At 48.4% G+C, this 26,617-nt stretch overlaps 1 protein-coding gene across 3 annotated transcripts in view; it reads right to left on the reverse strand.

The window, feature by feature from the left end:
* Nucleotides 1-651: 651 nt before the first annotated feature.
* The window catches only part of LOC120060720 (plasma membrane calcium-transporting ATPase 3-like), a 40,561-nt gene continuing 14,595 nt past the window's right edge, over nucleotides 652-26,617 (reverse strand). For 2 of the 3 annotated variants that reach the window (XM_039010127.1, XM_039010126.1), the window contains 12 exons: nucleotides 26,304-26,545; nucleotides 25,627-25,861; nucleotides 24,883-25,062; nucleotides 24,644-24,731; nucleotides 24,434-24,540; nucleotides 23,909-24,100; nucleotides 22,433-22,646; nucleotides 12,362-12,573; nucleotides 11,851-11,958; nucleotides 10,893-11,075; nucleotides 8,525-8,678; nucleotides 1,058-1,083 (listed from right to left, as the gene is read on the reverse strand). In XM_039010127.1, the coding sequence (XP_038866055.1) occupies nucleotides 1,058-1,083; nucleotides 8,525-8,678; nucleotides 10,893-11,075; nucleotides 11,851-11,958; nucleotides 12,362-12,573; nucleotides 22,433-22,646; nucleotides 23,909-24,100; nucleotides 24,434-24,540; nucleotides 24,644-24,731; nucleotides 24,883-25,062; nucleotides 25,627-25,861; nucleotides 26,304-26,545 (1,941 nt within the window). Of the gene's footprint in view, nucleotides 799-897; nucleotides 1,084-8,524; nucleotides 8,679-10,892; nucleotides 11,076-11,850; nucleotides 11,959-12,361; nucleotides 12,574-22,432; nucleotides 22,647-23,908; nucleotides 24,101-24,433; nucleotides 24,541-24,643; nucleotides 24,732-24,882; nucleotides 25,063-25,626; nucleotides 25,862-26,303; nucleotides 26,546-26,617 lie in introns of those variants that run through there. The other variant, XM_039010128.1, reaches the window with a different exon arrangement.

Below are 26,617 nucleotides of genomic sequence, written 5' to 3' on the forward strand. Positions count from 1 at the left end.
AGGACATGACCAGAAGGAGTATATAAAAACAGAAATACAAGGAGACAAATACAGCAGTTAAGCAAACAAACAATACATACAAACATACATCATACATACATACATGGATAGATAAAGCTAATCAATGAAGCATCATTAACTGGAATATAATAATTGTAGTAGTAATTGCAGTAGTAATAACAACAGTAATAATTTGGACAATAATATTTTTTAAAAAGCCGAATGAATTAACCCCATTCCACTTTCCATTGAGTCTTTCATCATTTCAATCAAAAGGAAAATAATCAATTCCAGTTCATTCTTGTCTCTACTACACCAATCACTCCTCTATTGCGTGCCTAGATATACATTTCAAAAGTGTCTTTATCAGAGTCTGGTGGGGTTAGCATCGTTGGACTGTGGAGCTTTTTGTGAGGATTTGAGAGTGCTTTGAAGCAGAGAGTGCAGGCTAAAAGCAGTGGCTGTGGGGGGAAAGGTCGGGCAACGAAACAATCCATAAAACCATTGGTCTATACAATGTTATTTCCAGGTAATACTTTCTCTTTCCGTGTCCAGTTCATCTTCATTCCCTCTTTGTTGGGTTACATCCATGTCCATCAAAGTCATCGGTGTTTCCTCTCCCTTCTTATCAACCATGTCCCCAGATCGTAGTTATAAACAGGTCTCCACGTTGTGCAATGGGCTGGCGGGGCGGCAGAGAGAAGCAGCTGGTAGTCTTGCATCTTTTGGGGTCAGATGATCTCCATTCTCAGCAGCAGCAGTGGCGTTGTTGTTGCAGTTGAGTGTAACGGGGAGGCTCTGCTGGCGGTAGGGGGCGGGGCGGGAGGCGGAGCGGTGGCGAGAGGGTGGCTGAGGGGGCTTGGCAAGGGGAGGAGCTTGACGAAGAGCCAGGCGAACGTTGTTGCAGTCTGAGCGCTCTGATTCTTCGGTTTCAATGTCTGTCTCGTCAATCAAGGGGATGTTGTGGACCGAGTCATTGATGAGAAATTCCGGGTGTGCCATGAAGTCGTGGATGGAGTTCTTGGATTCCGGCTTCTCAATGCCATCATAAAGTGGACTACGGAATGCTTTCACCACTTGGATCTATGTTGAGTTTGGTATAATAATGGTCATACAAGGGGGAAATGCGGAGCGGAAAAGGGAATAGATGGGACAAACAAGTGGAGAGAGATTTAGCATTTAAAAAGCGTCACAGTGGCAGATTTATCTGACTAAACTTACCTGAAAAAGTTGTTATGAAAAGATACAACTTTTGATTCTTCTGAAAATTCCAATTAATGTTAATTAAATTCTTAGTCAAAAGTTTTATTGTTGTAGGTTTGCCTGGGTGTGGGCAGGCATGCTTCTTTCTGTCCATTGAGGTAATTCCTAGATATTATTTTTGTCCATTTAGGGCAGGGTTTCCCAAACTAGCCCCCCCCCCCCTCTCCCCCAGGACCGAGTGTGGGAAACCCTGATTTAGGGGACCACTTTTGTTCAGGAGCATGCCCAGAGGCAACATTTCTGTATAGTCTCTTTCAAGGCAATCAATTACCTATGAATTGAAATGCCTCACTGACCGGATTAAGCCTACTGTATTTGTACAATATGTACATGTCCGATTGGGAACACTCTGTAACTTTAAAGCAATTTAGGGGAAGTAAAACAAATGAAAAGGTAACTTAAATAATGAAAAATCAAAGTTGCTGTTGTCAGTTCAATATAAGACATTTTAAATGTATCAAATACTCATTGATGGATGTACAACATTGTCTGACACACTCACACACACACGCGCACACACATATAGAAACCTTTTTGTACAGAGCTATAAAACGTACATACGGGACAGGTGAAACAACTAGAACACAGAGCATGGGATTGAGACCAGTTTGCAAACCAAACAACAACTGACATGCTGACAGGCTGATCATGTGAGAGCCTCATTTACTGCCATGCTGTAAAAAAACAAACACATTCAATGTGGTCGTGCATGAGATTGTCTTGATGCAGAAGAAAATGCTTATGGGCGCAGTTGGATGAGCTACTGTATCTACTGACTGTTGTAATGTCCAATGAGCCATAATGCTGCTTGCTACCATTAAAGCAAAGGGAAAATCATCCACAATACAGACCAGCCACAGTAATAACAGTGTATGTAAAGTAATCAGTTCAACTTTTTAAAATAATTATTGTAAGTGAATTGTACCTTTCTATTGAATATCTTGAACATGTACTTTGTATGTTGTTTTGGGTATATTTCAAGTCGGGTGTTTTAGATTTAAGGACATTAATACAGTCAACCAGATCGGTACAAACATGTCAATATAGTAGACAATGGTTGTATTTCATAAGGCACAATAGTCACCACACTGGAATTGCAAGTGTTGTACAACAAACCATTACCTCCAATGTCAGAACAAATGTATCAAAACTTTTCCTCATAGTCACATAATAAGCATGTGAAACATGTATGATATACCACCAGTTTTTCTGTGTTACACTCTTAGAAAAAAATGTGCTATCTACAACCTAAAAGGGTTCTTTGGCTGTCCTCATAGGAGAACCCTTTGAATAACCCATTTTGGTTCCAGGTAGAACCCTTTTAGTTCCAAGTAGAACCCTTTCCACGGAGGGCTCTACAAGGAACCGAAAAGAGTTTGACCTGGAACCAAAAAGGGTTCTCCTATGGGGACAGCCAAAGAACTCTTTTGGAACCCTTGTTTCTAAGAGTGTACCCCTGTCCCTGTACAAAAATAATAACAAATGATGGGTTATTCATCCACTCAAAGTCAGGACCCATTGACACAGAACTCAACATAGGTCTTAAAGGCATTATGGTGAAGTTGACTTTAATATTGTTAATGAGGAAAACATAAATAAGGTGTTCCTGCAATTACTATGACTGGTCCTAAATTGTAAAGAGATGTGCATATTGTGAAGTATAATCAAATCATAATAATACATTCATTCCCACAGAGAATTTGATGTAAAGCAAATAAGTATGTGAACATGAATGCAATCATATTACGTTGCGATGGACACTTCGGGCTGAATCTTAACTTGATACACTACATGACCAAAAGTATGTGGACACCTGCTCGTCGAACATCTCATTCCAAAATCATGGGCATTAATATGGAGTTGGCGCCCCTTTGCTACTATAACAGCCTCCACTCTTCTGGGAAAGCTTTCCATTAGATGTTGGAACATTGCTGCGGTGACTTGCTTCCATTCAGCCATAAGAGCATCAGTGAGGTCGAGCACTGATGTTGGGCGATTAAGTCTGGCTTGCAGTCCAATTCATCCCAAAGGTGTTCGATGGGGTTGAGGTTAGGGCTCTGTGCAGGCCAGTAAAGCTCTTCCACACCGATCTCAACAAACTATTTCTGTATGGACCTCGCTTTGGGCACGGGGGCATTGTCATGCTGAAACAGGAAAGAGCCTTCCCCGAACTGTTGCCTCAAAGTTGAAAGCACAGAATCATCTAGAATGTCATTGTATGCTGTAGTGTTAAGATTTCCCTTCACGAGAACTAAGGGGCCTAGCCTGAACCATGAAAAACAGCCCAGACCATCATACCTCCTTCACCAAACTTTACAGCTGGTACTATGCATTGGGGCGGGTAACATTCTCCTGGCATTCGCCAAACACAAATTAGTCCATCGGACTGACAGATGGTGAAGGCGTGATTCATCATTCCAGAGAACTTGTTTCTAGTGCTCCAGAGTCCAATGGCAGCAAGCTTTACACCACTCCAGCCGACGCTTGGCATTGCGCGTGATGATCTTAGGCTTGTGTGCGGCTGCTCGGCCATGGAAACCCATTTTATGAAGCTCCCGATGAACAGTTCTTGTGCTGAAGTTGCTTCCAGAGGCAGTTTGGAACTCGATACTGAGTATTTCAACCAAGGACAGACAATTTTTATGCGCTACGCGCTTCAGCACTTGGTTCGCGTGGCCTACCATTTCACGGCTTAGCCGTTGTTGCTCCTAGACATTTCCACTTCACAATAACAGCACTTACAGTTGACCTGGGCAGCTCCAGCAGGGCATAAATGTGACGAACTGACTTGCTGGAACGGTGACATCCTATGACGGTGCTACGTTGAATGTCACTGAGCTCTTCATTAAGGCCATTCTACTGCCAATGTTTGACTATGGAGATTGCATGGCTGTGTGCTTGCTGTTATACACCTGTCAGCAACGGGTGTGGCTGAAATAGCCGAATCCACTAATTTGAAGGGGTGTCCATGTAACAGTATAACTTTATGGCGTCCCCTCGCCCCGACTCGGGCGCGAACCAGGGACCCTCTGCACACATCAACAACGGTCGCCCACGAAGCATCGTTACCCATCGCTCCACAAAGGCCGTGGCCCTTGCAGAGCAAGGGGAACCACTACTTCTAGGTTTCAGAGCAAGTGACGTAACTGATTGAAACGCTATTAGCGCGGCGTACCCGCTAACTAGCTAGCCATTTCACATCCGTCACATACACATATTTTTGTATATATAGTGTACATGCAAGTAACCCTTGTTTAAATCATACGCTGATTTAAAAAGAGGGATTCTCGCGAAAGTCAGAGTTATGGATGAGCATTAGGAATTCTGTTTGCTCAGTGTACTGTACTTCAGCATGCACAAACAATACGATTTGTTTGTTTATTCCCCCAGCAAGCATAGCCATAAAAAAAAAACATTTCTTCAGCAAGCACATCCAAAAAGACCAACTTTTGTAGCAAGCACAACCAAAAAATACCCATTCTACCTCTGAAAATGACCACAAAGATCTTGGACAAGAAGCGACATTACCCAATAACCATGTTGTGATGAGGGAGTGAGGCAACACAGAGACAATGTTAAGGTTGACTTGTGCTAATTCTTTTTCTCTCTCTCTAAGAGCTGTTTGTTTCCATTAAGTAAATTATTTAGAAAAACACATAATTCTTAGGTACCCTCTGAATTAATGTCCCCTTGCGGAAGTTGTAAACTTTCGAGTATAGGTCCCACAATGGTCAATACCAAACAGCTGTTGAAAATGAAATATTATTCAAGTCAATGTATTCACTTGGTTTCTTTTAAATGGGCCACCTAACTTTGAGAAGAAAATGAGAATGCCTGTTTTTTTGCGTTGGAGGTTGAATCCCATGGACGCTCCAGACGTATTGAATGACACTAGACAAAGGAAGAGAGGATGTTGGAGGGGAGGACAGACAGGTATTAATGATAGTCAAGGTTGGGCTCAATTAATTTCCACTCGGTCAATTCAGGGAACAAAGAGGAAATTAAATTCATGAATTGGTAAAACAATTCTCAGTGAAGATAATGAACCATCCATCAATGTACATCAATGTACATTCCATTCCTGAATTGAATTCAGTTGAAATGATCCCAACCCTGACACAACATTTAGGATTTTCTTCACGAGTCCTTTTTCTAAACCAAGACATTCAGCTAGTGATCAGATTAATATGAGTGTGATTCATAGTCTTCATAAAGCCATGAGAAACATAGGACAGGTGAGTGTGATTCATAGTCTTCATAAAGCCATGAGAAACATAGGACAGGTGAGTGTGATTCATAGTCTTCATAAAGCCATGAAAAACATAGGACAGGTGAGTGTGATTCATAGTCTTCATAAAGCCATGAAAAACATAGGACAGGTGAGTGTGATTCATAGTCTTCATAAAGCCATGAGAAACATAGGACAGGTGAGTGTGATTCATAGTCTTCATAAAGCCATTAAAAACATAGGACAGGTGAGTGTGATTCATAGTCTTCATAAAGCCATGAGAAACATAGGACAGGTGAGTGTGATTCATAGTCTTCATAAAGCCATTAAAAACATAGGACAGGTGAGTGTGATTCATAGTCTTCATAAAGCCATGAAAAACATAGGACAGGTGAGTGATTCATAGTCTTCATAAAGCCAAGAAAAACATAGGACAGGTGTGTGTGATTCATAGTCTTCATAAAGCCATGAAAAACATAGGACAGGTGAGTGTGATTCATAGTCTTCATAAAGCCATGAAAAACATAGGACAGGTGAGTGTGATTCATAGTCTTCATAAAGCCATGAAAAACATAGGACAGGTGAGTGTGATTCATAGTCTTCATAAAGCCATGAAAAACATAGGACAGGTGAGTGTGATTCATAGTCTTCATAAAGCCATGAAAAACATAGGACAGGTGAGTGTGATTCATAGTCTTCATAAAGCCATGAAAAACATAGGACAGGTGAGTGTGATTCATAGTCTTCATAAAGCCATGAGAAACATAGGACAGGTGTAAAAAACATAGAAACAGAAACATAGGACAAGGAAAACAGACATTGTGGTAATAAACATATAGATCAGACTCCTAATTTGGGAAGTGTGTTTGGAGTGTTGCACACGTATGGATCTCAAGTTAGGATTCAGCCCATAGAGAGCTACCTATGATCACTGAACTGACAACCACACCGTCCGGAAAGTAAAGAACATTAAGGGGAAATGATAAGTACCTATAAAGCTGAAGAGCAAAATAATATGTAAAAGACATTGCTTGGATCAACGCAAATTCCTTCTATAGTTAGAGTTCCTACATTCAGATATCTACTAATCTTCCTTATAGACAAGGTAATCTGGAGCTGTTTATAAATTAGATTCATAAATAAAGAAGTCCTTAAAGGAAATGATGAGGCAAAATGCACAACACTTGAGGGACTGTTTTTTAAAAATGTGGGTTGGTTGGATGAATGCATGGATATTGCATTATACCAATTACACCACATACATCCAAATTAACCTCCTGCAAAGTCGACAGATCAAAGGAAAGAAAAACAGCCAGATCACACCTTTTACACCGAAATACAATCTAGTCTGATGTGTAATCCTGTCTCTTGCATGGTTTACACCTTGTGCTAACATGTGGGTCTTGTGATCTGATCAATACGATCCAATCACTATCTGATCAATGTTTGTCGTGTCTATACATGGTGTAAAAATGTGTCTCTTATCCGTCAACTGTGTCCACAATTTGACCAGATTTCCTGGTGCCTCCCTGTATGCTAATTATTTGACAGTCATTCTTTCACAATAATATTAATTAATACATTTTTTAAGATGTCTACTGATGCTATAAGTCAATGGTGCTAGCGGTCAATGATTTTAGTGGCCGATATAATGATGATTTAAATGGTTTGACCTTCCAGATCTGTTTACACTTGATTGATATCCAGATACAATGGGTCCTTGACTACCACCAGAGGTGGTCAGGAAGATCTAATCACAATCAAATCACAATTAGTCTTTTAATCATCTACACCTGACAAAAACACACAAAAAAGTAGGCCTATGTTAGGAAATAGAAAGGAAATAAAAATGTCTTCCTTCATGAGATGCAGAACCTACAACAAGAGAACAAAAGAAACCAAGTAAAATGAGGGTAGTTATTTGTACAAAGCAACACTGCAGATCCTTATTTGGCAGTCTGATCAGACCTAGGGACAGAGAAATTGTTTTATTGGTAAGGTGACCAAAACCGGATGTCTCAGAAATGTCACTGTTGCAGGTTATACTCGAAGGTTTACAACTTTCCAGAAGCGCACACACTGGAAAATAAATGTAACTATTTTTCTTTTGTGTGTCCCTTTTTACCTTGGTTTGTCATCTCAGAAATTGGCATGGCTGCGTCATTGTAATGCTCTGAATAAAATGTCGATCTCATTGAAAATAAGGAGCATACAGACAGTCTTCTCCAGGCAGTTTGAAACACAATTGATCACAGACTGTGTCGAGCCAAACAAAGCAGCAAGATAAAGAAATAGATTACGGCCAGCATTAAATCAGATTAAGGGTAACCCGTGTTAGCCGACAAACGCATGGCTCTTGTTCAGGCGGTGTTGGAGGTATAACTGGGGTATGAGCTGTCAAATTAGTGAGCTGCTGCTCTTGTGGTCATTGTCAAAAACCACCCCTTCTTTCCCTACCGCATTAGTAGTTCAAAACGGTGATTTAATGTGTAGACTATATCAATGATAAAAAGAATGACACTCAAATGTAAAATCATTCAACGAAATTCATAGCCCACGTTACACATAAAGAATATAATTGATTTTTGTTATATATATTTTTTTATGTGTTCATTAAATACTGCTTGCCAGCTAATGATCATGTTTGAAGAAGTGAAGTAGTCTATACTGAATTAAGAAGACAAACGAGTATGCAGCCTGACACTCGAATAAGAGTCATGCGGTTGTCGGCTAGCACGGTTCTGATTGAATCCTGGACTAAGATCATGAGGTAGTAGTGAAAAGGATGTAAAGAAATATTAAATTAACAACTAATACAACAACAAAAGTCAAATAAAAAGGTCAGTGGGTCAGGCGCCTCAGTGTTGGCTCCCCCACTCCCCAACACACAAACACGCACATAGACAAACACACGTATCGTTGATGCTTAATTGCATTTCTGGGCAGGCAAAGGTGCATTTCAACATGCTCATTTTGATGATGGTGAGTGGACTGTTTTTTGTTGTGTGCCGTTAATGGATGGCAGAAACTCACTCCCAGGCGCACCAGTTGCATTGGCAGTGGAGAGAACTACGTGAGTGGGAGTAGAAATATTGGTTACGTCATGGAGTTGGCTGAGAACTGAGGAGCGACGTCGCGCAGCACCCTGAAAGGAACCACTTCTCTTGAAGGTACTCACTACCTCCATCTGTTGGAGAAGAGAGAGAGGATATTAAAGAGAGGACATGACAGTCGTGCAGTAACTCATGTCAGTTGGTAGGGGGCCCTGTGATGCATATTGGAGGGAACCAGCACGCAGAATGAATCACGTTTAAAGGGATGGTATAGTAGAACGTTTTGTAGAGGTCATGTTCCACTATGGAGGTATCAAAAGCATGTATTAGATACAAAAAGGCATTTTAATAGACAATCCTAATCCAATTTAGAACTCTGTTTTTAATCAATGATGTTGCCCTCAAAATATGGACTGGTAATGTTTTTCTATGTCTCATCTAGATGTTGGTGTGTGTACAAGAAAGACAACAATTACAACTCTTGTAAAATATTTTGTATACTTGTTTTTAGGATTGATTAACAATGAACAAAGGATACATCAAAAATAATGACAGAATCTGTAATAATAGCAATGACATGAGGAAGAAGGAGAAAAAGTATTATAGTGAGAAATCTGAACATGCAATGGAATCAAAATTACTCTTATAGGTTACAACAATATAAATAATTATGTTTGTCCTATCGATAAATACAGTGCCTTCAGTAAGTATTCACACCCCTTGAAACTTTGTAACGTAACACATTTAGTTGTGTTACAAAGTGGGATTAAAATGGATTTAATTGTAATGTTTTGTCATCAATCTACACAAAATACTCTGTAATGTTAAAAGTGGAAGAAAAATGTGAACATTTATACAAAATAAAACACTGAGTCAATACATGTTAGAAACAACTTTGGCAGCGATTACAGCTGTGAGTCTTTTTGGGTAAGTCTTCAAGAGCATTGTACACCGGGATTGTACAATATTTGCCCATTATTCCTTTCCAAATTCTCCAAGCTCTCTTAAGTTGGCTGTTGATAACTGCTAGACAGACATTTTCAAGTCTTGCCATAGATTTTCAAGCCGATTTAAGTCAAAACTGTGACTTGGCCACTCAGGAACATTCAATGCCATCTTGGTTAGCAAGTCTTTTGGTTAGATTTGGCCTTGGGATTTAGGTTATTGTCCTGCTGAAAGGTGAATTTGTCTCCCAGTGTCCATTGGAAAGCAGACTGAACCAGGTTTTCCTATAGGATTTTGCCTGTGCTTAGCTGTATTCTATTTTTGTTTTCAGGACAAAAAGTTTATTTCTTTGCCACATTTACTTAAGTGTCTTGTTGCAAACAGGATGCATGTTTTGGAATATTTTGATTCTGTACAGGCTTCCTTCTTTTCCCTCTGTCAATTAGGTTAATATTGTGGCGTAACTACAATGTTGTTGATCCATCCTCAGTTTTCTCATATCACAAACCATTAAAATCTGTAACCGTTTTTAAATCCCCACTGGCCTTATGGTGAAATTTCTGAGCGGTTTTCTTCCTCTCCGGCAACTGGAAGGAAGGTTAGGAATGATGCCTGTATCTTTGTAGTGACTGGGTGCCCTTCTTTGCAAGGCATTGGAAAACCTCCCTAGTCTTTGTGGTTGAATCTGTTCTTGAAAAACCATTACTTGATTGAGGGACCTTACAGATAATTGTACAGTATGTGTGGGTTACAGAACTGGGGGTAGTCATAAAAAATCACGTTAACCACTATTATTGAACATAATTGAGTCCATGCAACTTATGTGATTTGTTAAGTACAATGTTACTGTTGAATTTATTTAGGCTTCCATAACAAAGGGGTTGAATACTTATTGACTCAAGATATTTCAGCTTTTCATTTTTAATTAATACAAAAAAATCTATAAAACCAAAATTCCACTTTGACATTATGGGGTATTGTGTGTAGGGCAGATCCACAAAATTCAAGCTGTAACACAACAAAATGTGGAAAAAGTAAAGGGGTGTGAATATTTTCTGAAGGCTCTGTATAGGAAAACGTCTTTGGTATCTGACAGAATGATCCAAACCCATTGTATTTTAAATAAGATTGCATAAAATATAACTTTTTTGAATGAGAATATTATGTGCATGTTTTACTCTGTTCACATCACTGGTTCATATCATATAAAAAAACAAGGAATTAATTGTGGTGAAATGAATTAAGGCATCAAAAGGTGAATAAAGAGAGACACAAATCAACAGAGATGAGTCGAGCAAGCAAAAAAAGACTCCTCTTCATAGGACAGTACAGTACATACTACAGTACAGCCCTTGTTGGAGAAAGACAAGGGACAGGGAATTGTGGAGCCCAATGCACTGTACCTGAGTTTGAATGCGATTGAGGCCCCTGAACCAGAGGATCTGCCCTCGACGCAGCTCCCTCTCGGCATGGTCAATCTCTTGCTCATCATCTGCCATGTCATCATCAATCATCTCCTCCTTACCGAGCGCATGACCCGCCTCCTTCAGACAGGGCAGGCGGCTGGTGGGTACCGTGGTGATGAGCTGTTTGGGTCAGGGTCAGTGTTAGTTGACAAGGAGAAGAACACAACTTGTAAAACAAAGGGTTTCGGTCTGGTGGGTCTTACATGCTGACCAGACGTCTGCGTGCGCCATCGTGCGCATGTTGATTTTGTCCACCCACACCAGACACGATCAGGACACGCAGGTTGAATTATCAAAACGAACTCTGAACCAACTATATTAATTTGGAGACAGGTTGAAAAGCATTAAACATTTATGGCAATTTAGCTAGCTAGCTTGCTTTTGCTAGCTAATTTGTCCTCGGATATAAACATTGGGTTGTTATTTTACCTGAAATGCACAAGGTCCTCTACACCGACAATTAATCCACAGAAAAAAGGGTAAACAGAGTTTGTTTCTAGTAATCTCTCCTCCTTCAGGCTTCTTCTTCTTTGGACTTTATATGGCGGTTGGCAACCAAATTTAAGGTGCATTATCACTACCAACTGGACTGGAGTGGGAACCTCAGTTCATCTTTCAATCACCCACATGGGTATAGGCTCCTAAAAACCAATTAGGAGATGGGAGAGGCAGGACTTGCGTGTCCTGATCGCGTCTGGTGTGGGTGGACAAAATCAACATGCGTGCAGTCTGGTCAGCATGTTAAGCAGTCCTTCCTGTGTAAAAGCCAACTAAAGACTAGGTTATGGATATGTGGGTTTGTCTATGTCAAATACCTTAATTGGTTCTTGACACAAAACCACTGTAGAACCACAGTTTGAGTAACACATTTACACATTAACTCCAGCATAAGTACCTGTCCCCACAGCAGCTCTCCTACTCCCACGAGCAGACACCACAGCCACTGCTCCACATTGAGTGGTGTGCAGCTGAAAGGTTTCCCCCCAAACTGCACAATCACAAACTGTACAGAACAAGACACAGGATGAGAGAGATTTGATCACAAAAAGTGGTTGCCATTGGTTAGCACAACATATCCTGTGAGACAATAATTAAGTAGGAATGATTATTAGGTACAGTATATGACATGGTTGAATAACATTACTAGTGTTGCTATAATGTAAAGCAAGGATGGGCAACTGGCGGCTTGTGGGCCGCATGCTCCTCTTTTGAAAGCCCTCGGAACTCATGCGGGGTCTGAATTTACTGTTGCGAGTTAGAATAGCAGAGGGGTATGGATGTGGGTACGTAGACCTGTGAGCAACTACAGCCCCTCATGATGAGTTTTATATTTTTTGTGGTCCTCACCCCCATCAAAGTTGCCCACCCCTGAACGTATAAGAAGGAAACGCTTATGGTCCTCTTACCTGCATTAAAAAAGTCCCCAGCACAATACTGCAGAAAATAGGGTTGTGGAATATGCCGTCAAAAACGTTCCTTTCACCGTGGATCTTACGGGCATTGATCTCGTTGAACAGTTGCATGAGCACAAAGGTGTTGAAGATGATAGTGTAGTGCTCGGAGGGAGGAGAGTGCAGAGGGGCATTGCGTCCACTATCAATGTTGAAGATCTTCTCTCCTGAGATGGAGAGGAACACAAAAAAGATAAGCGGACAATAGTCACATGTAGTTAAAGATATACTTCCTACTTCCAAGCAAAGGCATACTAAATGATCATGTAAAACGCTACAAGCTAAACCTTTTTGTCCCTCACTAATGCCTTTTCTTACACCCTCCCTTCCTCTTCCCCCACCTCCAGTCTCTGTCCCTCCTCCCATCTCCAGTCTCCGTCCCGCCTCCCATCTCCAGTTTCCATCCCTCCTCCCATCTCCAGCCTCCGTCCCTCCTCCCATCTCGTCTCCATTCCGCCTCCCATCTCCAGTCTCCATCCCTCCTCCCATCTCCAGTCTCCGTCCCTCCTCCCATCTCCAGTCTCCATCCCTCCTCCCATCTCCAGTCTCCGTCCCTCCTCCCATCTCCAGTCTCCGTCCCTCCTTCCATCTCCAGTCTCCGTCCCTCCTCCCATTTCCAGCCTCCGTCCCTCCTCCCATCTCCAGTCTCAGTCCCTCCCATCTCAAATCTCCGTCCCTCCTCCCATCTCCAGTCTCAGTCCCTCCCATCTCCAATCTCCGTCCCTCCGTCCTTCCTCCCATCTCCAGTCTCCGTCCCTCCGCCCATCTCCAGTCTCCGTCACTCCTCCCATCTCCAATCTCCGTCCTTCCTCCCATCTCCAGTCTCCGTTCCTCCTCCCATCTCCAGCCTCCGTCCCTCCTCCCATCTCCAGTCTCATCCCTCATCCCTCCTCCCATCTTCAGTCTCCGTCTCTCCTCCCATCTCCAGCCTCCGTCCCTCTTCCCATCTCCAGCCTCCGTCCCTCCTCCTATCTCAAGTCTCCGTCCCTCCTTCCATCACCAGTCTCATCCCTCATCCCTCCTCCCATCTTCAGTCTCCGTCCCTCCTCCCATCTCCAGCCTCCGTCCCTCCTCCCATCTCCAGCCTCCGTCCCTCCTCTCATCTCCAACCTCCGTCCCTCCCCCCATCTCCAGTCTCCGTCCCTCGTCTCATCTCCAGTCTCCGTCCCTCCTCCCATCTCCAGCCTCCGTCTCTCCCATCTCCAATCTCCGTCCCTCCTCCCATCTCCAGTCTCTGTCCTTTCTCCCATCTCCAGTCTCCGTCCCTCCTCCCATCTCCAGTCTCCGTCCCTCCTCCCATCTCCAGTCTCTGTCCCTCCTTCCATCTCACGTCTCACCCCTCATCCCTCCTCCCATCTCCAGCCTCTGTCCCTCCTCCCATCTCCAGTCTCCGTCCCTCCTCCCATCTCCAGTCTCCGTCCCTCCTCCCATCTCCAGTCTCCGTCCCTCCTCCCATCTCCAGTCTACGTCCCTCCTCCCATCTCCAGTTTCCGTCCCTCCTCCCATCTCCAGCCTCTGTCCCTCCTCCCATCTCCAGTCTCTGTCCCTCCTCCCATCTCCGTCAATTCTCCCATCTCCAGTCTCTGTCCTTTCTCCCATCACCAGTCTCCGTCCCTCCTCCCATCTCCAGTCTCCGTCCCTCCTCCCATCTCCAGTCTCCGTCCCTCCTCCCATCTCCAGTCTCTGTCCCTCCCTCCCATCTCCAGTCTCCGTCCCTCCTCCCATCTCCAGCCTCCGTCCCTCCTCCCATCTCCAGCCTCCGTCCCTCCTCCCATCTCCAGCCTCCGTCCCTCCTCCCATCTCCAGCCTCCGTCCCTCCTCCCATCTCCAGCCTCCGTCCCTCCTCCCATCTCGTCTCCATTCCGCCTCCCATCTCCAGTGTCCATCCCTCTTCCCATCGCCAGTCTCCGTCCCTCCTCCCATCTCCAATCTCCGTCCCTCCTCCAATCTCCAGTCTCCGTCCCTCCTCCCATCTCCAGTCTCCGTCCCTCCTTCCATCTCCAGTCTCCGTCCCTCCTCCCATCTCCAGCCTCCGTCCCTCCTCCCATCTCCAGTCTCCGTCCCTCGTCCCATCTCCAGTCTCCGTCCCTTCTCCCATCTCCAGCCTCCGTCTCTCCCATCTCCAATCTCCGTCCCTCCTCCCATCTCCAGTCTCTGTCCTTTCTCCCATCACCAGTCTCCGTCCCTCCTCCCATCTCCAGTCTCCGTCCCTCCTCCCATCTCCAGTCTCCGTCCCTCCTTCCATCTCCAGTCTCATCCCTCATCCCTCCTCCCATCTCCAGCCTCTGTCCCTCCTCCCATCTCCAGCCTCTGTCCCTCCTCCCATCTCCAGTCTCCGTCCCTCCTTCCATCTCCAGTCTCATCCCTCATCCCTCCTCCAATCTCCAGTCTCCGTCCCTCCTGCCATCTCCAATCTCTGCCCCTCCTCCCTTCTCCAGTCTCCGTCTTTCCTCCCATCTATAGCCTCCGTCCCTCCTCCCATCTCCAGTCTCCATCCCTCCTCCCATCTCCAGTCTCCGTATCTCCTCCCATCTCCAATCTCCGTCCCTCCTCCCATCTCAAGTCTCCGTCACTCCTCCCATCTCCAGTCTCCGTCCCTCCGCCCATCTCCAGTCTCCGTCCCTCCTCCCATCTCCAGTCTCCGTCTCTCCTCGCATCTCCAGCCTCCGTCCCTCCTCCCATCTCCAGTCTCTGTCCTTCCTCCCAGCTCCAGACTCCGTCCCTCCTCCCATCTCCAGGCTCATCCCTCATGCCTCCTCCCATCTTCAGTCTCCGTCTCTCCTCGCATCTCCAGCCTCAGTCCCTCCTCCCATCTCCAGCCTCCGTCCCTCCTCCTATCTCAAGTCTCCGTCCCTCCTTCCATCTCCAGTCTCATCCCTCATCCCATCTTCAGTCTCCGTCCCTCCTTCCATCTCCAGGCTCATCCCTCATCCCTCCTCCCATCTTCAGTCTCCGTCCCTCCTCCCATCTCCAGTTTCCGTCCCCTTCCCATCTCCAGCCTCCGTCCATCCTCCCATCTCCAGTCTCCGTCCCTCCCATCTCCAATCTCCGTCATTTCTCCCATCTCCAGTCTCTGTCCCTCCTCCCATCTCCAGTCTCCGTCCCTCCTCCCATCTCCAGTCTCCGTTCCTCTTTCCATCTCCAGTCTCATCCCTCATCCCATCTTCAGTCTCCATCCCTCCTTCCATCTCCAGCCTCCGTTACTCCTCCCATCTCCAGCCTCCGTCCCTCCTCCCATCTCCAGTCTCCGTCCCTCCTCCCATCTCGTCTCCGTCCCTCCTCCCATCTCCAGTCTCCGTCCCTCCTCCCTTCTCCAGTCCCCGTCCCTCCTCCCATCTCCAGTCTCCGTCTTTCTTTTCATCTCTAGTCTCCGTCCCTCCTCCCATCTCCAGTCTCCGTCCCTCCTCCCATCTCCAGCCTCCGTCCCTCCTTCCATCTCCAACCTCCGTCCCTACACCCATCTCCAGCCTCTGTCTCTCCTCCCATCTCCAATCTCATCCCTCATCCCTCCTCCATTCTCCAGCCTCCGTCCCTCCTCCCATCTCCAGTCTCTGTCCCTCCTCCCATCTCCAGTCTCCGTCCCTCCTCCCATCTCCAGTCTCCGTTCCTCTTTCCATCTCCAGTCTCATCCCTCATCCCATCTTCAGTCTCCATCCCTCCTTCCATCTCCAGCCTCCGTTACTCCTCCCATCTCCAGCCTCCGCCCCTCCTCCCATCTCCAGTCTCCGTCCCTCCTCCCATCTCGTCTCCGTCCCTCCTCCCATCTCCAGTCTCCGTCCCTCCTCCCTTCTCCAGTCCCCGTCCCTCCTCCCATCTCCAGTCTCCGTCTTTCTTTTCATCTCTAGTCTCCGTCCCTCCTCCCATCTCCAGTCTCCGTCCCTCCTCCCATCTCCAGCCTCCGTCCCTCCTTCCATCTCCAACCTCCGTCCCTACACCCATCTCCAGCCTCTGTCTCTCCTCCTATCTCCAATCTCATCCCTCATCCCTCCTCCATTCTCCAGCCTCCGTCCCTCCTCCCATCTCCAGCCTCCGTCCCTCCCATCTCCAATCTCCGTCCCTCCTCCCATCTCCAGTCTCCGTGTCTCTTCCCATCTCCGGTCTCCGTCCCTCCACTTCTACAATCTCCGTCCCTCCTCCCATCTCCAGTCTCTGTCCTTTCTCCCATCTCCAGTCTCCGTCCCTCCTCCAATCTCCAGTCTCCATCCCTCCTCCAGTCTCCGTCCCTCCTTCCATCTCCAATCTCATCCCTCATTCCTCCTCCCATCTCCAGTCTCCGTCCCTCCACTTCTACAATCTCCATCCCTCCTCCCATCTCCAGTCTCTGTCCTTTCTCTCATCTCCAATCTCCGTCCCTCCTCCCATCTCCAGTCTCCATCCCTCCTCCCATCTCCAGTCTCCGTCCCTCCTTCCATCTCCAATCTCATCCCTCATTCCTCCTCCCATCTCCGGTCTCCGTCTCTCCTCCCATCTCCTGCCTCTGTCCGTCCTCCCATCTCCAGCCTCTGTCCCTCCTCCCATCTCCAGTCTCCGTCCCTCCTCCCATCTCCTTTCTCCGTCTCTCCTCCCATCTCCAGTCTCCTACCCTCCTCCAATCTCCAGTCTCCATCCCTCCTCCGATCTCCAGCCTCTGTCCCTCCTCCCATCTCCAGTCTCCGTCCCTCCCATCTCCAATCTCCGTCATTTCTCCCATCTCCAGTCTCTGTCTCCCTCCCACCTCCAGTCTCCATCCCTCCTCCCATCTCCAGTCTCCATCCCTCCTCCCATCTCCAGTCTCCGTCCCTCCTCCCATCTCCAGTTTCCGTCCGTCCCTCCTTCCATCTCCAGTCTCATCCCTCATCCCTCCTCCCATCTTCAGTCTCCGTCCCTCCTCCCATCTCCAGCCTCCATCCCTCCTCCCATCTCTAGCTTCCTTCCCTCCTTCCATCTCCAGTCTCCGTCCCTCCTCCCATCTCGTCTCCGTCCCTCTTCCCATCTCCAGTCTCCGTCCCTCCTCCCATCTCCAGTCCCCGTCCCTCCTCCCATCTCCAGTCTCCGTCTCTCCTCCCATCTCCAGTCTCATCCCTCCTCCCATCTCCAGTCTCCGTCCCTCCTCCCATCTCCAATCAACGTCCCTCCTCCCATCTCCAGTCTCCGTCCCTCCTCCCATCTCCAGTCTCCGTCCCTCCTTCCATCTCCAGTCTCCGTCCCTCCTCCCATTTCCAGCCTCCGTCCCTCCTCCCATCTCCAGTCTCCGTCCCTCATCCCATCTCCAGTCTCCGTCCCTCCTCCCATCTCCAGTCTCCGTCCCTCTTCCCATCTCCAGTCTCCGTCCCTCCTTCCATCTCCAGTCTCATCCCTCATCCCTCCTCCCATCTCCAGCCTCTGTCCCTCCTCCCATCTCCAGCCTCCGTCCCTACTCCCATCTCCAGTCTCCGTCCCTCCTCCCATCTCCAGTCTCCGTCCATCCTCCCATCTCCAGTCTCCGTCCCTCCTCCCATCTCCGTCAATTCTCCCATCTCCAGTCTCTATCCCTCCTCCCATCTCCAGTCTCCGTCTCTCCTCTCATCTCCAGTCTCCGTCCCTCCTTCCATCTCCAGTCTCATCCCTCATCCCTCCTCCCATCTCCAGTCTCCGTCCCTCCTCCCATCTCCAATCTCCGTCCCTCCTCCCATCTCCAGTCTCCGTCCCTCCTCCCATCTCCAGTCTCTGTCCCTCCTCCCTTCTCCAGTCTCCGTCCCTCCTCCCATCTCCAGTCTCCATCCCTCCTCCATATCTCCAGTCTCCGTCCCTCCTCCCATATGCAATCTCCGTCCCTCCTCCCATCTCAAGTCTCTGTCCCTCCTCCCATCTCCAGTCTCCGTCCCTCCTCCCATTTCCAGCCTCCGTCCCTCCTCCCATCTCCAGTCTCCCACCCTCCCATCTCCAATCTCCGTCCCTCCTCCCATCTCCAGTCTCCGTCCCTCCTTCCATCTCCAGTCTCCGTACCTCCTCCCATCTCCAATCTCCGTCCTTCCTCCCATCTCCAGTCTCTGTCCTTCCTCCCATCTCCAGTCTCTGTCCTTCCTCCCATCTCCAGTCTCCGTCCCTCCTTCCATCTCCAGTCTCATCCCTCATGCCTCCTCCCATCTTCAGTCTCCGTCTCTCCTCGCATCTCCAGCCTCAGTTCCTCCTCCCATCTCCAGCCTTTGTCCCTCCTCCTATCTCAAGTCTCCGTCCCTCCTTCCATCTCCAGTCTCATCCCTCATCCCTCCTCCCATCTTCAGTCTCCGTCCCTCCTCCCATCTCCAATCAACGTCCCTCCTCCCATCTCCAGTCTCCGTCCCTCCTCCCATCTCCAGTCTCCGTCCCTCCTTCCATCTCCAGTCTCCGTCCCTCCTCCCATTTCCAGCCTCCGTCCCTCCTCCCATCTCCAGTCTCCGTCCCTCATCCCATCTCCAGTCTCCGTCCCTCCTCCCATCTCCAGTCTCCGTCCCTCTTCCCATCTCCAGTCTCCGTCCCTCCTTCCATCTCCAGTCTCATCCCTCATCCCTCCTCCCATCTCCAGCCTCTGTCCCTCCTCCCATCTCCAGCCTCCGTCCCTACTCCCATCTCCAGTCTCCGTCCCTCCTCCCATCTCCAGTCTCCGTCCATCCTCCCATCTCCAGTCTCCGTCCCTCCTCCCATCTCCGTCAATTCTCCCATCTCCAGTCTCTATCCCTCCTCCCATCTCCAGTCTCCGTCTCTCCTCTCATCTCCAGTCTCCGTCCCTCCTTCCATCTCCAGTCTCATCCCTCATCCCTCCTCCCATCTCCAGTCTCCGTCCCTCCTCCCATCTCCAATCTCCGTCCCTCCTCCCATCTCCAGTCTCCGTCCCTCCTCCCATCTCCAGTCTCTGTCCCTCCTCCCTTCTCCAGTCTCCGTCCCTCCTCCCATCTCCAGTCTCCATCCCTCCTCCCATCTCCAGTCTCCGTCCCTCCTCCCATCTCCAATCTCCGTCCCTCCTCCCATCTCCAGTCTCTGTCCTTCCTCCCATCTCCAGTCTCTGTCCTTCCTCCCATCTCCAGTCTCCGTCCCTCCTTCCATCTCCAGTCTCATCCCTCATGCCTCCTCCCATCTTCAGTCTCCGTCTCTCCTCGCATCTCCAGCCTCAGTTCCTCCTCCCATCTCCAGCATTTGTCCCTCCTCCTAACTCAAGTCTCCGTCCCTCCTTCCATCTCCAGTCTCATCCCTCATCCCTCCTCCCATCTTCAGTCTCCATCCCTCCTCCCTTCTCCAGTCCCCGTCCCTCCTCCCATCTCCAGTATCCGTCCCTCCTCCTATCTCAAGTCTCCGTCCCTCCTTCCATCTCCAGTCTCATCCCTCATCCCTCCTCCCATCTTCAGTCTCCGTCCCTCCTCCCTTCTCCAGTCCCCGTCCCTCCTCCCATCTCCAGTATCCGTCCCTCCTCCCATCTCCAGCCTCTGTCCCTCCTCCTATCTCAAGTCTCCGTCCCTCCTTCCATCTCCAGTCTCATCCCTCATCCCTCCTCCCATCTTCAGTCTCCGTCCCTCCTCCCTTCTCCAGTCCCCGTCCCTCCTCCCATCTCCAGTATCCGTCCCTCCTCCCATCTCCAGCCTCCGTCCCTCCTTCCATCTCCAACCTACGTCCCTACACCCATCTCCAGCCTCCGTCCCTCCTCCATTCTCCAGCCTCCGTCCCTCCTCCCATCTCCAGCCTCCCATCTCCAATCTCCGTCCCTCCTCCCATCTCCAGTCTCTGTCCCACCTCCCATCTCCAGTCTCCGTCCCTCCACTTCTACAATCTCCGTACCTCCTCCCATCTCCAGTCTCTGTCCTTTCTCCCATCTCCAGTCTCCGTCCCTCCTCCCATCTCCAGTCTCCGTCCCTCCTGCAATCTCCAGTTTCGGTCCCTCCTCCCATCTCCAGCCTCCGTCCCATCTCCAGTCTCCGTCCCTCCTCCCATCTCCGTCAATTCTCCCATCTCCAGTCTCTGTCCCTCCTCCCATCTCCAGTCTCCGTCTCTCCTCCCATCTCCAGTCTCCGTCCCTTCTTCCATCTCCAGTCTCATCCCTCATCCCTCCTCCCATCGCCAGTCTCCGTCCCTCCTCCCATCTCCAATCTCCGTCCCTCCTCCCATCTCCAGTCTCCGTCCCTCCTCCCATCTCCAGTCTCTGTCCCTCCTCCCTTCTCCAGTCTCCGTCCCTCCTCCCATCTATAGCCTCGGTCCCTCCTCCCATCTTCAGTCTCCGTTCCGCCTCCCATCTCCAATCTCCGTCCCTCCTCCCATCTCAAGTCTCTGTCCCTCCTCCCATCTCCAGTCTCCGTCCCTCCGTCCCTCCTCCCATTTCCAGCCTCCGTCCCTCCTCCCATCTCCAGTCTCCCACCCTCCCATCTCCAATCTCTGTCCATCCTTCCATCTCCAGTCTCCGTCCCTCCTCCCATCTCCAGCCTCCGTCCATCCTCCCATCTCCAGTCTCCGTCCCTCCCATCTCCAGTCTCCGTCCCTCCTCCCATCTCCAGTCTCCGTCCCTCCTTCCATCTCCAGTCTCCGTCCCTCCTCCCATCTCCAGTCTCCGTCCCTCCTTCCATCTCCAGTCTCATCCCTCATCCCTCCTCCCATCTTCAGTCTCCATCCCTCCTTCCATCTCCTGCTCCCGCCCTTCCTCCCATCTCCAGCCTCTGTCCCTCCTCCCATCTCCAGTCTCCGTCCCTCCCATCTCCAATCTCCGTAATTTCTCCCATCTCCAGTCTCTGTCCCTCCTCCCATCTCCAGTCTCCATCCCTCCTCCCATCTCCAGTCTCCATCCCTCCTCCCATCTCCAGTCTCCGTCCCTCCTCCCATCTCCAGTCTCCGTCCCTCCTTCCATCTCCAGTCTCATCCCTCATCCCTCCTCCCATCTTCAGTCTCCGTCCCTTCTCCCATCTCCAGCCTCCGTCCCTCCTCCCATCTCCAGCTTCCTTCCCTCCTCCCATCTCCAGTCTCCGTCCCTCCTCCCATCTACAGTCTCCGTCCCTCCTCCCATCTCCAGTCTCCATCCCTCCTCCCATCTCCAGTCTCTGTCCCTCCCTCCCATCTCCAATCTTTGTCCCTTCTCCCATCTCCAGTCTCCGTCCCTCCTCCCATCTCCAGTCTCCGTCCCTCCTGCAATCTCCAGTTTCCGTCCCTCCTCCCATCTCCAGCCTCCGTCCCTCCTCCCATCTCCAGTCGCCGTCCCTCCTCCCATCTCTGTCAATTCTCCCATCTCCCATCTCCGTCCTTCCTCCCATCTCCAGTCTCCGTCCCTCCTCCCATCTCCAATCTCCGTCCTTCCTCCCATATCCAGTCTCCGTCCCTCCTCCCATCTCCAGTCTCCGTCCCTCCTTCCATCTCCAGTCTCATCCCTCATCCCTCCTCCCATCTTCAGTCTCCGTCCCTCTTTCCATCTCCAGTCTCATCCCTCATCCCTCCTCCCATCTTCAGTCTCCGTCTCTCCTCCCATCTCCAGCCTCTGTCCCTCCTCCCATCTCCAGCCTCCGTCCCTTCTCCCATCTCCACTCTCCGTCCCTCATCCCATCTCCAGTCTCCGTCCCTCCTCCCATCTCCAGTCTCCGTCCCTCCTCCCATCTCCAGTTTCCATCCCTCCTCCCATCTCCAGCCTCCGTCCCTCCTCCCATCTCCAGTCTCCGTCCCTCCCATCTCCAATCTCCGTAATTTCTCCCATCTCCAGTCTCTGTCCCTCCTCCCATCTCCAGTCTTCGTCCCTCCTCCCATTTCCAGTCTCCGCCCCTCCTCCCATCTCCAGTCTCCATCCCTCCTTCCATCTCCAGTCTTATCCCTCATCCCTCCTCCCATCTTAAGTCTCCATCCCTCCTCCCATCTCCAGCCTCCGTCCCTCCTCCCATCTCCAGTCTCCGTCTCTCCTCCCATCTCCAGTCTCCGTCCCTCCTCCCATCGCCAGCCTCTGTCCTCCTCCCATCTAAAGTCTCCGTCCCTGCTCCCATCTCCAGTCTCTATCCCCCACCCCCATCTGCAGGCCCCTACCCTCCCCCCTAGTCTCCAGTCTCGCACCTCCTCCTCCTTTGTGCGTACCTGCAAACAGCAGGGTGAAGATAATGGTGAGCTGGTAGATGGCATGGCCCAGGATGTTCTTCATCATGGTCCGGGAGATGAGGGGGTTGTTGCGGCCATAAGGCTTCCTCAGGAGCAGGGACTCAGTGGGCGGCTCAGTGGCTAGGGCCAGGGAGGCAAAGGTGTCCATGATCAGGTTCACCCATAACATCTGGACAGCCTTCAGGGGAGAGTCCTGGAGGGGGGAGAGAGAGGGAGGGGGTATGGAGAAGGAGATGTAAGGAGCGAGGGAGGTAGAGGGAGAGAAAGAGGCAGAGAGAGGGGAGGAGGCAGGCAGAGAGAGGGAGGTAACAGGGAGAGAGGCAGAGAGGTAAAGAGAGAGAAAGAGAGGTAGGGAGAGATAATTTTGCTTTAAAGCTTGTTTGGAATGTCCGTAGACCGTTACCTACACTACCGTTCAAAAGTTTAGGGTCACCGCAAAACACCAGTCTCAACGTCAACAGTGAAGAGGATGCTGGCCTTCTAGGCAGAGTTCCTCTGTCCAGTGTCTGTGTTCTTTTGACCATCTTAATCTTTTATTTTTATTGGCCAGCCTGAGATATGGCTTTTTCATTGCAACTCTGCCTAGAAGGCCAGCATCCCGGAGTCACCTCTTCACTGTTGACGTTGAGACTGGTGTTTTGTGGGTACTATTTATTGAAGCTTTTAGTTGAGGACTTGTGAGGCATCTGTTTCTCAAATTAGACACTCTAATGTACTTGTCCTCTTGCTCAGTTGTAAACCGGGGCCTCCCACTACTCTTTCTATTCTGGTTAGGGCCAGTTTGCGCTGTTCTTTGAAAGAAGTAGTACACGGCGTTGTACGAGATCTTCAGTTTCTTGGCAATTTATCGCATGGAATAGCCTTCATTTCTCAGAACAAGAATAGACTGACGAGTTTCAGAAGAAAGGTCTTTGTTTTTGTCCATTTTGAGCCTGTAATCAAACCCACAAATGCTGATGCTCCAGATACTCAACTATTCTAAAAAAGGCCAGTTGTATTGCTTATTTAATCAGAACAACAGTTTTCAGCAGTGCTAACATAATTGCAAAAAGGGTTTTCTAATGATCAATTAGCCTTTTAAAATGATAAACTTGGATTAGCTAACACATCGTGCCATTGGAACACAGGAGTGATGGTTGCTGGTAATGGGCCTCTGTACGCCTATGTAGATATTCCATAAAAAATCTGCCGTTTCCAGCTACAATCTTCATTTACAACATTAACAATGTCTACACTGTATTTCGGATCAATTTGATGTTATTTTAATGGACAAAAAAAAGGTGCTTTTCTTTCAAAAACAAGGAAATGTATAAGTGACCCCAAACTTTTGAACAGTAGTGTACATCTTTGACCATTTCCTAGTGAGTTACTTACAGTAAGTGGTCCATTTGGAATTTACACAACAGTGAATTGTGGTGTGGTGTGGAGTGCGAGAGTCAGAGATGGAGTGAGTACCTGTGTGATACAGGCGCCGGTGAAGGCCACGATGACAGCCACCACGTTGACAGTGAGCTGGAACTGGAGGAACTTGGAGATGCTGTCATAGACGTTGCGGCCCCACATGACTGCCTTCACAATGCTAGAGAAGTTGTCATCAGTCAGGATGATGTCAGAGGCTTCCTTGGCTACGTCAGTACCAGCGATGCCCTACACAGAGCCACAAAAAATAGCCACTTTAAATGTACACTGCTTTGAAAAGTATTCACAGGTCTCACATTAAAAAAACAATACATGTCAGTAATACCTATTTATGTGCATGATAGTTACATAGTAGTAATGTACTGTAAGTACTTATGTAACAATACTTAAGTACATACCATGCCTATGTAACTATATTGTAAATACATAGGGTACATTTAGTGAAATGTAGCGTTAAGTATGGGATTTAATATCTCCCCAAATGTACTAAAATTACTAAAGATGTGTGTCATCACCATCATCATCATCATCATCATCATAATCATCATTTAGATGACTCACCATGGCAAAGCCAACATCGGCCTTCTTCAGGGCAGGTCCGTCGTTTGTCCCGTCCCCTGTCACTGCCACTACCTGCCGCTGCTCCAGTACGGTGCTGTCTATGATGCCTGCAGGAAGAGAAAGTTATCATTGGAAATTATAGAGATGCATGGTTTACCATCTGTTTACAAAAATAGTACTGTAGCTTTGAGTGGAGTTTCCCTGACCCACCTTTGACCAGTGTATGTTTGTCTGTAGGTGAGGACCTAGCCAGAACTCTTAGTTTGGGCCAAACCTTATCAATGCGCTCCTGCTCAACCTGTAAGAAATAAAGATTGTATTATAGGGGTATCCACAGAAACTGTTGAGTCTTGTAACACTGAGTTATTGAAGCTAATGAATTGAGTCAGGCCACTTGCATTTTTTGTCAGTAAAAGAGTATCAAACAATACATGAAAGATGAATTCTACCTCTCCTTTCTCATTTCTGATTCGTCGGTTGAATTCCTTCCCGTCTATACACAGGAAGTCATCCCCAGGCTGGATGATGCCACACTTGGCAGCGATGGCGCGCGCTGTGTTGATGTTGTCACCTGTCACCATACGCACAGTGATACCTGCCCGCTGGCATTTCTTGATAGCATCTGGGACCTGGTTAGAAAAGACACCAGAGTTTTGCTAAAGCCTTGGCACACCCTCTTACTAGCTGATGTACATGATACTACAGAGAAATTATTGAATATTTACTAAACCTACAACTATAACAAAACCTATCATTTGGAAACCCCGAATTAAAATCTTGCAACATTGTGATTTGTCAAAATGATCAGTGACAAAAAATCAAGGCACTGGAACAATGTTCCTTGTTAGTTGTCGCATCCCAGTCTGTTGACAGACGCTACGGTGCCATTTATGTTATGTGTGTCTGTCCATGAGAGATTACAATACCTATAACTATATACCTACAGTATAACAAAACCTGTTGTGTCATCCTACTGTGCCAGCCCTTCCATAAGGGCAAGCTTCTCCCCACTCTAATCCTAGGTTTTTACAAGTTCTTATTTAGACATTTTTCAACAGAATTATCCACTTGAAACGAAGAGAAAGTAACAGACAATTGTCATCCCTGTGGAAAAACTCCACTCCAAATCTACCTACATCTGTGAAAACAAATGCACCCCAATAGAGAATCCCTCTGCGTAAGGTCTTGGTTACCTCTGGGCGGACAGGGTCCTCGATGCCCACCACTGTGATACAGATGAGGTCACTGACGATGCCAGCCTCGTCCTCCCAGTCAGGCTCAGGGCTGGCCGGCAGGTCCTTGTAGGCCACGCAGATGGTGCGCAGGCCGTCGCAGGCCATGGGCTCGATCACCTTCTTCACCATCTCGTCCCTGTCCCGCGGGCGGAAACCCCGTGGATCGCCACCACCAGCCATGATAGAGGAGCATCTGACAGACAGAGAGTCAGGACACAGATGCTCTGTATGTTAGGGCACAATATTAATGTTTGTCATTTTGTTTTGATCATCAATTCTCATTCAAGGCCCACTTTATCTTGAGGCCCCTACCACCCCTTTCTCTATCAAAGCTGTAGCCTCTATCAAATCCAACTTTGGGCTTTATTCAATCCGTATTGCGGAAGTTCCGCATTACAGCGTGATTTAAATTTAAAGGCAATGTTCTCGCGTTAGAGGAGACTGCATTCACGGTAAATGCTGCATATGTTGGCTCAATCGGAATTTACCTTTACAATTCTATCAAGCTTCAGCAATACGGATTGAATAGAGCCCTTTATTTGTATGCGTGATTCACAGGGAAACTACTTTTCCTACTTGTCATGACAAGGCAGGCAGACAAGGCAGGCCGTCTCCAGCCTGAGAGTCAGACTCACTTCTTGAGCAGGATCTCAGAGGCCCCCTTGCTGTAGAGGCGGAAGGATCCATCAGGCAGCTGCACCACCGTGCTCATGGACTTGCGCACAGAGTTGAAGGTGTAGACCTTGTAGAGCTTCTCCTCAGGGATCTGTTCCCTCACAGGGGCATAGTCCCTCTTCAGGTCCAGGATGAAGCCAAGTAGGGCACACTCTGTCTTGTTGCCCACCTGCTTGGGTAGGCCTCCCTCCTTATCCGGGGGCTAAGGGATAAAAGATGAAGATACCATGTTTTTGCTCAATAAGTGTGGAGGAAAAAGACAGAATAGGAGACT

This window comes from Salvelinus namaycush, chromosome 16 (genome assembly GCF_016432855.1).
Source record: "Salvelinus namaycush isolate Seneca chromosome 16, SaNama_1.0, whole genome shotgun sequence".
Lineage (NCBI taxonomy): Eukaryota > Metazoa > Chordata > Actinopteri > Salmoniformes > Salmonidae > Salvelinus > Salvelinus namaycush.